General features: G+C 43.5%; 1 protein-coding gene across 1 annotated transcript in view; it reads left to right on the top strand.

The window, feature by feature from the left end:
• The window catches only part of LOC137270006 (lachesin-like), a 48,244-nt gene extending 34,334 nt beyond the window's left edge, over positions 1-13,910 (top strand). The window contains exons 3-5 of the mRNA XM_067803820.1: positions 8,255-8,530; positions 9,279-9,560; positions 13,618-13,910. Coding sequence (XP_067659921.1) covers positions 8,255-8,530; positions 9,279-9,560; positions 13,618-13,910 — 851 coding nt within the window. The remainder of the gene's footprint in view (positions 1-8,254; positions 8,531-9,278; positions 9,561-13,617) is intronic.
• The last annotated feature ends 861 nt before the right edge of the window (positions 13,911-14,771 follow it).

Raw genomic sequence — 14,771 nt, 5'->3', positions numbered from 1 at the left:
ACAGGATTCGGATATTGTTCCGGGAGCAAGGGATCACCATCGCCAGCATTCTGACTGCATTGGGTTTCATCATATCAACCCTGGTGGTGTCACTGACAGGGGGTACTGTGGGAGTTCCCCCCACACCCCCCACACCTGCCGGCGGCGGTGGGGTTAAAGACTGGATAAAAAAACTCGGGGAAGGCCTAGCTAAACTGGCTGGTAAAGCCGCCGAAGCCCTCCCAGGCATCCTGGGTAGCATCGTCTCGTGGTTGTTGGGCGCTCTGGCTAAAACTGCCACGTGGCTCAGTCAAAACCTGTGGGCAGCCATTGTCGCCGTGGCGGGTCTGGTGTACGTAGCGGCTAAGAAATTTTTAACCAAATAAGCCCCAAAGCTACCCCACCAACCACCAGGGCCGTTTTATTATCAATATGCTGCTGATTGGTGGCCTGAATATGGGGGTGTGTGTGGGGTACCCCCACATGAACTTTAGACTCCGGGGGTGGCGCCACTATACCCGTTTCACGTGGTGGGATGTGTGGGATATAGGGGGTGTTAATATCGGGGTTGATACCCAACTTTTGATCCGCCGTGGCTATGACTATTTTGTTGTTATAACCCACCACTTTACTCTCAGTTGCATATCACTCGGAGCCATGTACAGCCCCACGCCGAACACATAGTTGACTTTCGATCTGGCGTATTCTAACACGTTTTCGTAACGGTCGATGGCCCGGGGGAGATCAACTGGAGAATTGATAGCATCCTCAACGTTGGCAACGAACTGTTTCTGAGCGTCGTAAGCAGTTCCCTTACCGAGGATGTTGGAACGCGTCATCGACTGCGCACCCAACAGCGCCCACACGTACGTTCGAATCGAGTCGTTCAAGCGTATTGTACCAGCACGAGTGAATTCTTTCGATGTTTTTGAGATCATTTTAGTCCAGGCTGTGGCTGCATCAGGATTGGTTTGCTTTATACAGCTGACATGGATCTTTTCATTCGTTGTGGGGCCTGTAAATGTATGACGGTTTGGGTTGTATGTACCATCTGCAGAACCGGCCATATATGTTCCGGACCTGTAGAAGTACACGAGAACTATACCGAGACCATGGTTCACACCAGGAAGGCGAAAGTCTTTATTTGTTGGAATCTCAAACTCCCCACAAACACGTTCATAAGCGCGTTTATCATAGGGGTTATTCGTCATACTCCACGCTTTATCTTGGGGAAGAGGAGCACTTATTTCCTTCAATATTCGTCTCGTTTGATAATAAATATGAAACAAAATGACTGCCTTACTCAGTTCGTCTATACCGTAGTCTAGTGTCACACCCGACCCTGTCGTCGCACACCTCACAGCAAAGTTGAGTTGGTTCTGCCAAAACTGCATTGGGTTTTGATTCCAGTTTACCACCGCCTGCGCGTTATTAACGGTCACGATATAGTTTTCAAAGATATTAATAAAGGTTGTTTTAAACCCCATACTACCTACCACCACGATTTTCAAGTGTGCTAAGTCCATATTATAATATATAATTTATATATTATAATATGTACATAACACTTCCAGGAATAACGAGCGGTGAGGCCGTTCAGCTGACGCACGCGATCGATAACACGTCAGGCCAACTCGAAGTCGCACTCTGCGATATCACCTATCTACCGCAATGGACTAACATCAACGCCAGCAACAATAAGCTGTTCGTCAGTGGAACTCGCAGCCAGATAACTGACGGCTACTACAGCGTGTGCTCTCTAAACGACGAGGTCTTCAAACCCCTGGGAGCCGAACTCAAGATGAACGACTCAAACGGTACAGTGGTGTTAATCAACAACGGAAGAACCTCCTTGAGGCTCGGCCGACCATTAGCGAGGATACTCGGTATGTCTCCTGACGAGATAAAACCAACAACAACCGTCACAGGCATGAAGTTACCCGATCTAGTACCGTACCGAGAGCTGTACATTCATCTCGGTCAGGTGAGCACAACGTACAACATTCAAGGAGGTCACCCTTCCACTACACTGAGAGCAGTGCCGGTGAAAACTGAGAAATACAACGACGGTAGAACCGAGTCGTTTTCACCACGGCAGTATAAGAGATTAACCCAGGGCAACATACCTGAGCTGATAATATCGGTGTTAGATATGAATCATAATCCTGTAAATATAGGATACCTCAGCTTAACGCTTCATGTAAAATGACCAGCGCACAATGGCCCGGAGTGAAAAAATGCGTCAATATCGGGATCTCCGACCTCGGAGACACGCGCGGTTTCGACGCTCCCGGAGTAGATGGTAAATCGTACGCCTTGCAACTGAAAAACAACATTTACAAACGCGTTGAAGTCCCCTCCGGTGGAACCCTAAGTGATATAGTAGATACCACAAGAGCAAAAATCAACACTAAGTACGCCCTTGTCAACACCGGTAATAACTGGATAATATACCCATCGTTCGGGGGTAAACTGTTCGACTTAGACGATGTTGAGAGCACTACCGTCGCCCGAAACAAGCCATATATGCTCGTCTTCACCGAAGATGACAAGTGGGTGTTGTTACCCGATAACGACTGGTTTCTCAATATTAGGCTCGGCTCCCCCTACGTATTCACGGATAACAAAGACAACCACCTAAACAAAGTCGTGAACAATGGAACCCTGCTCGTGGCTTACGTCCCAACTCAGAGACGTAGCGTAGTCGTCAGCCCACTTGAAACTATGGCAGCCCACATACTATCGAGTAAACCGGCCATACAAAACGTGACATTGCAGTTGGTGTCTGAATTCGAAGGCGTGGTCAGTATACTAGAGAGTCTACCAGCAAACTCAACACTGATCATCAAAGTCTACCTAGGGGAACCATCGGGGAATGATGTCGAGATCGTGAAGGGGATCAAACTCGGGTGGGGGAAACGACACCAGTATCAAGTTTGCAACGTTTACCAGTCTGCAGGGGGTCAACGTGATCGTGGAAAACAAGATATCACTAACCAAGATCTTCCTGCCTGACAACATACACTTCATGGGTATGAAGTTCACCCATGAATTATTATCAGAAAACCAGTTGGAAATTATATCGTAATAGTATAATAATGACCAGTCATCGTCCCAACACTACGCTTAACGACCTAGGAGATACGGAGGGATTCGATCAGCCTGGTGAGGAAGACACCTTATATATCCTGCACTTCAAAGACAACGTGTACAGACGGGTGTCGTTATCAGATTTAAAAGAGCCCAAATGGCTGATCAACTTAACACTCACCTCACCTTATATCACAATAGACGCAGATACGTGGCAGATCTCTAAGATTAGGAACAACGGTATCTGGCCCGGGGATTTCATTCCGGAGAATCACTTAGGATCTCCGATACTTTTGTATACCGAAACAAATGGGTTAAGTTCTGGATTAGATAATAAATTAACATTTAGCAGTAATTATTTAATCCCGGGATCTCTTGATAGAATATCCTCCCCCTACACACTCATCATAGAAGTCGTCTTTACGTATTTTGACCAGGTAAACTCCTCGAAAGGACGCCAAATTTTACCCGGGTTGGTAATACACTGGTATACCGAACACTTAGACCAATATTGTCGTATTGTTATACAACGGAATACCCCCACGAGTTCTATAAAACGTTTAATAAGCCTCAGTGGGGTTTTTATTACAACAGAAAAGTCTATTAGCCTCTCACCTATTATCATTGGTAATGATCTATCCCTTGTAGGCTTCAAATTCATTGATAGCCTTTTAACTGAAACCCAATTAATATCTTTCAAAATATATATTATAGGATGGGCCTGTACCCAGTCGTAGAGGAAGTAGCAAAGACGCTGGAAACCGTAGATGGGTTCCGCTTGAGGCAGTTATGTGATGTGAAACGCCAACTAGAACAAGACCGTGACACGCGGAAAGCACTATGTAAAAAGTACCATAGAGCTTTCAATATCGTGGACGGGGCTGACACTACCCTTATGGCAACCAGCATGGGACTAGGGGCGGCAGGTGTTGGGTTGTTAGCTACCATCGTGGCTGCACCTATAGTGCTAGGTATTGAAATAACAGCTGGGGTGGCAGGGTTGGCAGGGTTGGCGCTTAAGTTAGTATCACGCAGACTGCATCGTAAGGCATTGAAACACGACGAGATCAGGGTTCTGGCCGAAGCAAAGCTCAACACAGTGAGTGAGCGTATTTCCACGGCACTCTCTGACAGTAAGATCTCAGAAGAGGAGTTTCGTTCAATCATCTCTGAACTCACAAAATATAACGGAATGAAACAAGATATTCGATCCAAGTCTCGTAAGTCTGCTATCAGCGAGGACGAGAAAAAAAAGTACATAGAACAGGGGATACAAAAAGCCCAGCAAGCCTTTATTACGAACACCAAAGTGATCGTAGGCGGTTCACGTTAAACTGTTTCATCGATATAAACGTGACATAGGCACAGTGTTACCTCCAACACACGTTAAGTAGTAGGGGTAATAGTAGCAAGAGCTAAGGGCCCAACCAAAGCCTTATTTAGTAAATAAGGCTTTGTAGAGACTTTTCTTGAAAGTGTTTTAAAACCCCCATTCCCTATACTACTAATATAATCAAGACCAATGCTGTAAGCATTGATAGCGGTGTGACGTTAGATGGTGCGTCGAACTACAAATGGGACGCAATGTAAATCAGGAAGTTGAACTGTCAGTATGCAGTACGATTCGGAATGAATTTCTTCAGTCAGAACATTTCAGTGTTAATGTGTGTAATGAATGCAAGTGTTTTAAAACCCCCATTCCCTATACTACTTACACAGACGCCGAGACTAGACCCCTGCTTATGAGGAAGGGTGTGTACCCCTATGAGTACATGGATAGTTGGGTCAAGTTCACCGAGACCAGACTACCCCCTATTGACTGCTTTTATAGCAAGCTGAATGAGGCGTCCGTCTCACGAGATGATTACTCGCACGCGACTAACCTATGGAATAAACTGGGTTGTAAGAACCTGGGTGATTATCACGACCTGTACTTGAGGACAGATGTACTGCTGTTAGCCGACGTGTTTGAGACGTTTAGGCGGACGTGTTTCAAGCAGTATAAACTCGACCTCGCATGGTATTACACCAGCCCAGGTCTGTCGTGGGACGCCTTGCTTAAAAAGACCGGAGTTAATTTGGAATTGCTCACAGATTACGACATGCACCTATTCATTGAGAAAGGCTTGCGAGGTGGGATTTCCATGGCATCCAAACGATACGCGAAAGCAAATAATCAATACGTGAAAGGTTACGATCCTAACAAGCCAACCAATCACATTCTCTACCTCGACGCAAACAACCTGTACGGCTGGGCCATGAGCCAGTATCTACCTACAGGGGGATTCGAATGGGTACCCCACGTTGATGTTATGGGGGTTGCACCAGATTCGAACAAAGGTTATATCCTCGAGGTTGACTTAGAGTATACCAAGGAATTACACACATCGCACAACAGCTACCCCCTGGCCCCCGAACGTATGAGGGTTAACCCAGACTGGATGTCTGAGTACCAACATAACTTGTTAGGTGGGCGTGTGACAGACGTTGAAAAACTCGTTCCTAACTTAATGAATAAGACCAAGTACATCGTTCACTATCGCAACCTACAGCTGTACCTATCGTTGGGTATGAGGCTGACCAAAATACACAGGGTGCTCATGTTCGACCAGAGCCCATGGATGGAGCCCTACATCAGAATGAACACAGACCTACGAAAAAAAGCCACCAGTGATTTTGAGAAAAATCTCTACAAGCTCATGAACAACTGGGTGTTTGGTAAGACTATGGAGAACCTGAGGAAACGCGTGACCGTGAAGCTGGTTCGGTCGAGTGAGGAAGACAAGCTCAGGAGATTGATAGCCAGTCCAGCATTCAACCGTAGTAAGATATTCACAGACAACCTGGTTGCCCTACACATGAAGAAAAGCCACATAAAATTCAACCGGCCTGTTTACGTGGGGATGAGCATCCTCGATTTATCCAAACACCTGATGTACGACTTTTACTACAACGAGCTCAAGAAACAGTACGGTGACAGGTGTGAAGTGCTGTACACTGACACGGATTCCCTGCTGTTAGAAATTCGAACCGAGGACGTGTACGAGGACATGAAAAAACACCTCGATTTATACGACACCAGCGACTACCCTAAGACCCATGCCATACACAGTACGGTAAATAAAAAGGTCCTAGGTAAGATGAAGGACGAGTGTGCTGGCACGCCCATAGCCGAGTACATAGGTTTGAGACCTAAGATGTACTCCATACTGAAAGCCGACAATAGTGAGATCCGGAAGGCTAAGGGGGTTAAGAAGTATGTGGTGAAACAACACATCAAACACGCCAGATTCAAGGAAGCCCTGTTCAAGACCCGTACCTTTAGGCATAAAATGAACACACTTAGAAGTGATGGACATAAGATATACGGACTGACTATAAACAAGACGTCCCTGTCGCCTATGGACATGAAACGTTGGATAGCTATTGATGGGATAAACACATACGCGTATGGACATGAAAAAATTTGAGGCTATTTACTACAGCCCGCGTGGGTACTGGAAAGGAGCTAGCGCAGTAGATAAGCTAACTAAAATACCGCGAGTACCCCCGGAGGAAGCCAAAGCGTGGCTTGAAAAACAAGCCCTGTGGCAGATCTATTTGCCGGCACCACGCTACGTGCCTAGAAGGAGGTTCGGTATTAACATACCTAATAGCGTTCACCAGGCAGGCCTACTGTTCCTACCCCACGACAAGAGGTACAAGTATGCCTTAACCGTAGTGGACGTAGCCAGTCATTACAAGGAAGCCGAACCCTTGACCATGAAAGATTCGGCCCAGGTAGCCAGAGGATTGGAACGCATATACAAACGCAGCCCGCTGACGTGGCCAACAGAGCTGCAAGTTGACCCCAGACGGGAGTTCATGGGTGCCGTGTCACAACTGCTAGCCAAACACGATACAAAGGTCAGGCGTGGCACGGCCGGAGCCCATCGCAGCCAAGCCATAGTTGAGAGATTTAATAGGACTTTGGCTGAGCACTTGTTCGGCCATCAGTATGCTAGGGAGATGGCCACCCCTGGAAAACGATCGACTGAATGGGTCACGAGGTTACCCAAGGTGGTGTCGGCAATCAACCATGAAGTCACCCGTCTCACCGGTAAGAAACCGGCAGACGCTATCAAACTAAAATCAATAGTTGCAGAGTTGGCCGCTCCATTGCGTGGGAAGGAGAAACAGATACCAGATAGGGCCCTAGTGAGGTATCTATACCAGCCGGGGGAACACGAGGGTGATAGCCGTAAGCGGGCCACCGATCCTATATGGTCAGTCAAAACTTACAACATAGATAAAGTGGATATAAAAGCCGACGAACCTAACTTGTACTACTTGAGGGATGGGCCGGGTAGGGGGTTTGTAAGAGAAGAATTATTGATCGTACCGTACGGCACAGTGTTACCTCCAACACACGTTAAGTAGTAGGGGTAATAGTAGCAAGAGCTAAGGACCCAACCAAAGCCTTATTTAGTAAATAAGGCTTTGTAGAGACTTTTCTTGAAAGTGTTTTAAAACCCCCATTGTATATACTACTATATTTAATTAACATGTAAAATGAAAGGAAACTGGAAGATCACCAGAGTCAGGTTTTGAGTGAGAGATATCTATTATAGAATGCAAACAATTAGCTGTTACTAGTATATAGTCAACTAAACCAGATTCATTGCTTATGATTCACGTGACTGACATGTGACTGAACCAGGCGTGTCATGTGATGTCCTCCTCGACCATTCACAATGAGTAGTCCCCACAACATGCATGCTTCCAATACAGCTAATCCACACCTATTTACATCAATGCCTCATAGTTTAGATTTAGATTTATCAGGTAAATGTAGATATGCTACTGGCATACATATTTTGTCACCCTTGATCGAACAGCTGTGTGACTGAAAAAGATACTGCCACTTGAAGTCAAATTCCTCGATACTTTCGATGTCTGAGTCCTGGCATAACGAGGACTTTGCACGGAGGGTGTAAAAAGGGCAAATTTTGAAATTATCTATACATTTATAAAAATACACTTTCAAACAGCATACAGGAATATATAAATATTTTATCTAATGTGACACATACGTGCAGATCCTCCAACGTTTATTGTACACCCCAGGTCCTGTACTACTTTCCAAGTGTGCTGAGACATATCACATTTTGTTTTCTGATTCATATTGATTGAAATGTTATTCCAGATCCCCCAACAGTTGAAATACACACAGTGACGCCATGTTCCGGGTTTACGTTCCTGGTCAGCGAGTCCAATGTGGCTCTCAACTGTTCAGTCAAGGGAGCTAACCCTGCACCAGCCTCCTTCACTTGGTACCATGAAGATGCCACCCTTCAGAACGGGCCCAGTCCGATCTACACCATCAATAGTGTGAATAGATCCACTGGGGGTCAGTACAGATGTACGGCAGATAATGGCATATCTCCGCCAGGAGAGGATGATGTGACAGTCTACGTCCACTGTAAGTACTGGGTGTAGATTCAGTAACTGACTTAACAAGACAACTGTGTCCCTCTTGTTCCACACTATGTACTGCAAAATGTGTATCCACTGAGGCAAGACATGTCAGTGGGTCTGTACTATTACCCGAACATTGTCATGTTAAACACACTTACGGGCATACCGACAAGCACACACACGGGTATACACACAAACAAACACACAGGCACATCGATAAACAGACATACAGAAGCGTACAGACAGATAAACACACAAACAGGCATACAGACATATACAACAATTAATCTGACAAATTGTTTTCAGTGGTTATATAGATATAGCAACAGCAAGTAACCCCCACCCCCCCCCCCCCCCACCCCCCCCCCCCCCCCCACCCCCCCCACACACACACACACACACAATATGTAGTAGTTTGTTAGTAGTGGAAGTAGTAGTAGTTACATAAAAGTAGTCGCACAGCTGCTGTGAGTATCATTCAAAATGACTCCACTGGACATCCATGTTGTAAAACACATGTTTAACTCCAGATCTCCATGATTTCCAGATCATGACATGGAAACGTGAAGCATTTTCGTATTTAATGGTGTTCTACTGGCTCCTGATTTTAACTCCTTTTCACGACATGTTCTGTCCAGTGTGCAATACGAACACAATTCCCGCCATAAGCCAGACTCACCAACACATACAGCACATATGGCACACATGCGAGCAATGTGACAAATATTCTGCACATCATATCCATTTTTCAGATCCACCAACTGTGCATGTTGGCGATACTAAGAGAGTCGTCACTGAATCCGAAGACTTGACACTCCAATGTACAGCAGACGCAATACCGGAAGTGACGTCAGTAGTCTGGACAAAGAAAGTTGTAGGTCGAAGGATCTCTGAGAATGGGACTCTTCGTCTGAGAGACATACATAAGGATGACGCTGGAATATATGTCTGTAAAGCCACCAACAAGGTCACATCCTGCTCGGAAGGACCACAGACGAAACACTCACATGCGTCTGTAACCCTGGAGGTGCAATGTGAGTAAAAATGTGTTTGTGAAGTTATGTGCGTGTTATGTTATACTTAATTAAAGGTGGTGGTATGTTAAGTGACAATATTTAAGAAATACAGTTCGCTCTACCACCATGTATAGTGTAATAAAGTAAACTTTCCCCCTGACACAAGCGTCCGAGTGCTTTAACGTTGTAATAGTTCAGGGTGAAAGTGTGCTTTATTACACTATACATGGTGGTAAAACGAAATGTATTTCTTTTCTAAGATGCTGTATTCAATAATTTCTAAACCTAATTTCGATTAATCTATGGCAGAATACAGACGGCGGCGTCTGTGACCTAAATTAAGAATCCTCGCACAGGGCTAACTAACGCGCTGTTCTTTTGACGTGTCAGCCCCCTACGTTAAGACAAGGGTTACTAGAAAAACAAATGATGAAGAGTTTGGTGATGGTTTATGTTCGGGTTAAATATCTTCTCTAGATCATTTTAATTACATTCGTGATTCTCTTAAACCATACAAGGCAATATGACTGCCTCATTTCTACTACCAACGAAAGTTTAGATCAGTACATTCAGAGGAAGCTGACAAGTCAAGCGACATTCCACGATTGCATTGTGGGAATGTAAACATTGCCAACATTACCGTGTCTCTGTAAGAGTCGAACTATGAGACATTGTATCCGTCGGAAAACATAAACGTAATGTTTCCACGGTGATGTTAGATGTGTAATGCAACTGCAAACCAAGAAACGGGATGCGACATTATCGTCTGATAAAGTATTGTCGGCACCTTTGATCTTTCACCGAAGCATCTTAGAATTAATGATAGTAATGTAATAATGGCTATTTATAAAGCACCGGTTGAATCGCAAAGCGCATTATTAACATTATTACCTGGGATAGCCCAAACCGCCTTGAGGCGCCGGAAGGTTAACAGTCATGTGACTTATCCACCGGGTACCCATTCACAAATGGGTGAATAAAGGCAGTTGATGAACATGGTGCCTAAGGTGAGACCACATGTGTCACGTTTGCTTCGTCGTGAGGCAGGGTTGAAATCCTAGAAACTCCCAGGAGTCTGTCCGCCAAACACTGTCACCCATCTAAGAGCTCTCATCGTCACACAGGACCACATACCACCACCTCTAAAATAATCTGTAACACATAATTTGTGTAAGATACAGAACCTGACTAGTACTTCCTTCTCATCAGTCCTGCTAACAGAACGAAACCAGGGTATATCCATGTGCTAGATACAAACAAGTTCATCATGCATTGTATGCATGATTAATACCATTTAGATACATAAAGGCAAAAACAAGGAATCGAATCATTACTTGGTAATCTCATCATGTTTTATATGAATGAATGAATGAATGAATGTCTTTATTTCCTCCAAAATACATTCGAAGATTAAGCATTTATGATATCAGTCAACTACACATATACATATGATATTAGCAAAGCACACATATTTATAGAAGATGGATATTTTCATGAGTGGTAGTTTAGAAAGTATACATCAAAGAGTCTTTTAAGGCATAGATATAGTTTGAAAAGTGTAATGTGATGGTTTGCCATGCTGTTTCGTCAAGATCAGGGATCTGAAGTGTGGCACCACAAAAGAGTACAAGGGCATCTTCATCATCCAGTATTTCAATGAATACATATATATCTATATCCAGTATGTCAAGTAGTGTCATATAAAAATGATTTCGTTGGCCCATTACAGATTCACAATGTAAAATACGGTGGGCATCATGGTCATGGCAGTACTTATTACAAAGCGTACATTCCTTTGAGAATTTGGCTTTAGAGCCGACTAGTACAGTAAGTTGTATACGTGCATTATAGTCTGGGTACAAATACATTAGAGTGTAAAGTCTATGTAGACTCAGTGTTTGGTGTATTACAGCATATCTGGACATATGTTCTCTTATGGAGAGTCTCAATTTCCATTGGGCTTCTTCATAAGACAAGATAGAACTTACAACTATTCTTCTCCAAGCTGTCTTTGACGGAAAAATACCAGTTTCGACAAAAGTTACTACATATTTCAATAGATTATACTTCCGTACAGTACATAACAAAGTTTTGCAAATACTGCGTGAGTTAATATCTAAGTGAACAGTTAGTGATAAGAATGTACAGAACATCGTTTTCGTTGATGAATGACAAGCGTTGTTACATAATCTTCCTATAAATAGCAATCTACACTTATCAATGTACCCAACCATTGTCCAGAGACATAGGTTGGCACACACAGAATCTGTTGACATACGTCTGTTGAACCCTTGAATACATTTAGCAAAATATCGTTGGGTATTTTCCTGCAAATCAATGTTTTTGCCTTATAGCGGAGGCATGGTTTCACAGCCATAGAAACTTGTAGGTAAAATCATTCTTTTCCATATATTAACACATGTAACAGGATGTAAATCAGTGTTGTTAAGACCCAGTGAGCGTAAGGAATATATAGTTTGCCTGGCCTTTTGACAGTTAGCGAGAACTCTGTCTTTACAAGACAGATCTGATGAAAGTAGAACACCACCATATTCTACTGCTGAACTTGTATTAATTGCGACGTCACAAAACGAGAATGAAAGCTCAGGACAAGATTGTTTTCCTTTCCGAAAAACTACAACAGTGCTTTTAGATGCATTGTATGTTAGGCGCCATCGGGAAGCATAATTCGAGACAATGTGAAGTGAATTCTGCAGCCCACACGGGGTGGTGCGTAACAGTGTCGTATCATCGGCTAACAGGATTGATGGCACGTCTATACCATATACACATATACCATTGTTACTGCGTCTTAGTTCAGTTAATAAATCATTAATAAAGACAAGGAAGAACCATGCAGACAGGACTCTACCTTGTCCTACACCTTGTTTTACTTCAAATGTATCTGAGCTATTTCCGTTGTACATTACAAAAGAAGAGCTGCAGGTGTAGCTATGATATAGCAGATTCCACATGCTTCCCGTTATACCCAAATTGTAGAGTTTTAGGAATAGACCGTTATGCCAAACGCGATCAAAGGTTTTCTCATTATCGAGAAACGCTGAAAAGACTTGTGAGCCACGCTCAACATAATATGTTACGCAATCATTGAGCATGAACGTTAACATAATGGCACCATGTTCTTTTCTAAATCCAAATTGGAGAGGGTCTGGAAAATAAGGATTAATATGACTTATATAACATTGCAGACGTGAGAGTAATAGTTTTTCAAATAGTTTTCCTATACAGGAGGTACCGGTGATACCCCTGTAGTTTTTGGGGTCGCATTTTGAACCTTTTCCTTTGTAAATGGAACAATCATGCCCAATCTAAGGATACTGGGAAAGTAGACAGCTTTCATAATTGCGTTATATAAGACGCAAAGCTTTTCGACCAGCGCGTCACCTCCATAGATAAGGTGTTCATTGTTTACATGATCTGGTCCGGGGTATTTATTACGATTTAGATTGACCAGATGTTGTTTTAACTCTGGATATCGGCATATAGTACAGCGTCAGCATGACTAGAATCATTAGCATGTGAAATTATATCTGCTAGTTTCTTATCAACAGATGCTTTAACTTCATCTTCAAACATTTCGGCGTGGTGCGGTAAGGCAAGGTTAGCATAGTAAGCACCCCACAGGTTACAAATGGCCTCTGGTGTGTCCGCTTGGGTATTGTTAAACACTAATTGGTCAACCGTTGACCGCAGGCGTCTATGTTTACGCACAGATTTAAAGAAGGTATTAATCTCAGTTTCTGATGTAATTTCGAGTTCACGAGATAGTTCTTTTCGTTGTTTTCGCTTTGCCTGTCGATGTAAACGACGGAAATCGCGCTTTGCACGTTTGTATTCTGTTTGAATATGAATAGTCTCCCCTTGGTTTGTCGTCTTCACATCCTTCCCTGCTTTCCTCACGTACATATAAACGTACGTGCATCTATTTGTTACTTAGTAACACTGCATTAAAATGCTATACACACCTTGCCCTGGATGTACTTTCCCAGCGCAATCGCATACTTGCATATGACAATTTGTTTCTCATTAATATAGAAGTATAATGTTATTGCAGATTCTCCTACAGTTGAAATACACGCCGTGACGCCATGTTCCGGGTTTACGTTCAGGATCAACGAGTCAAATGTGGCTCTCAACTGTTCAGTCAAGGGAGCTAACCCTGCACCAACCTCCTTCTCTTGGTACCATAAAGATGTCAGCCTGCAGGACGGGCCCAGTCCTATCTACACCATTAGTCGTGTGACTAGATCCAGTGGGGGCTGGTACAGATGTACGGCAGATAATGGCATTCATCCACCAGGAGAGCATGGCGTACAAGTCGACGTCCACTGTAAGTACTGGGTGTAGATTCATCAGCTGGCACTGTGTGCCAATCAAACAGGGTTACATACTACTAACAGGAGAAAACGTGCTTAGTTATAAACATTTCCTTCACGGATTTGAGCCAGAATCAATGGTTCCATCTTCGGCCACTTCATACTCACAATTGAACAGACTTCAAAAGATTCTTCTTGGCTATCTTAAATTAGCAACGTTAAACTTATTCTCGTTACGACATAGCTGTAGCATTGCCAATGTGATGTTAAAAATTTACTGACTGACTGCCTCATTCACTCACTGGACACAGCTGAACAAAGACGGAGACTGCTGTAATGCGGGTTATGTAAGTTCATTTATCTAGTGATGATGTTGGAAACTGAACTAAATTAACCTAATCTTTGTTTTCGCCTTTGTCCCTTTGAAAATATGTGTAACATGATAACTTTCTTGCTAGGTTGTCATTTTGACTGAAGGGGCAAATCCAGTCAAACAGGCTCTCTGAGAAACCCTAAATACTGAAGACTAACACCGCCGGTGCTCATGTGCAGTCACGGTTTATCAACCTCCTGTATTCTGCTATCACATTGGCCAGACCTTTGTTACGATATTCAAACCTGGTGTAAACCATGGACGCTCAATGAGCCTGTTACGATGTAAACTTTAATAAAAACGCAAATACTTGCAGCATATTGTAATAAACGTGAGGTAAATTATAATAAAAACTGATGGAAAATGTAATAATTTTAGTTGCAGTCAAATATTGACGTAAATTGTAATAACAGTTGTAGCCACTCGTAAATACATTTTCTTTGCAGATCATAACCAAATAACCTTGTTAGGGCTCTTACTCAAGAAAGAAATAGCGGATCTTGTTCAAATGTGGTACCA

The sequence above is a fragment of the Haliotis asinina genome, unplaced genomic scaffold (genome assembly GCF_037392515.1).
Source record: "Haliotis asinina isolate JCU_RB_2024 unplaced genomic scaffold, JCU_Hal_asi_v2 scaffold_26, whole genome shotgun sequence".
NCBI classification, from domain to species: Eukaryota; Metazoa; Mollusca; class Gastropoda; order Lepetellida; family Haliotidae; genus Haliotis; species Haliotis asinina.
Note: the sequence above shows the minus strand (reverse complement) of the source record. Positions and strands in the feature narration are given on the sequence as shown.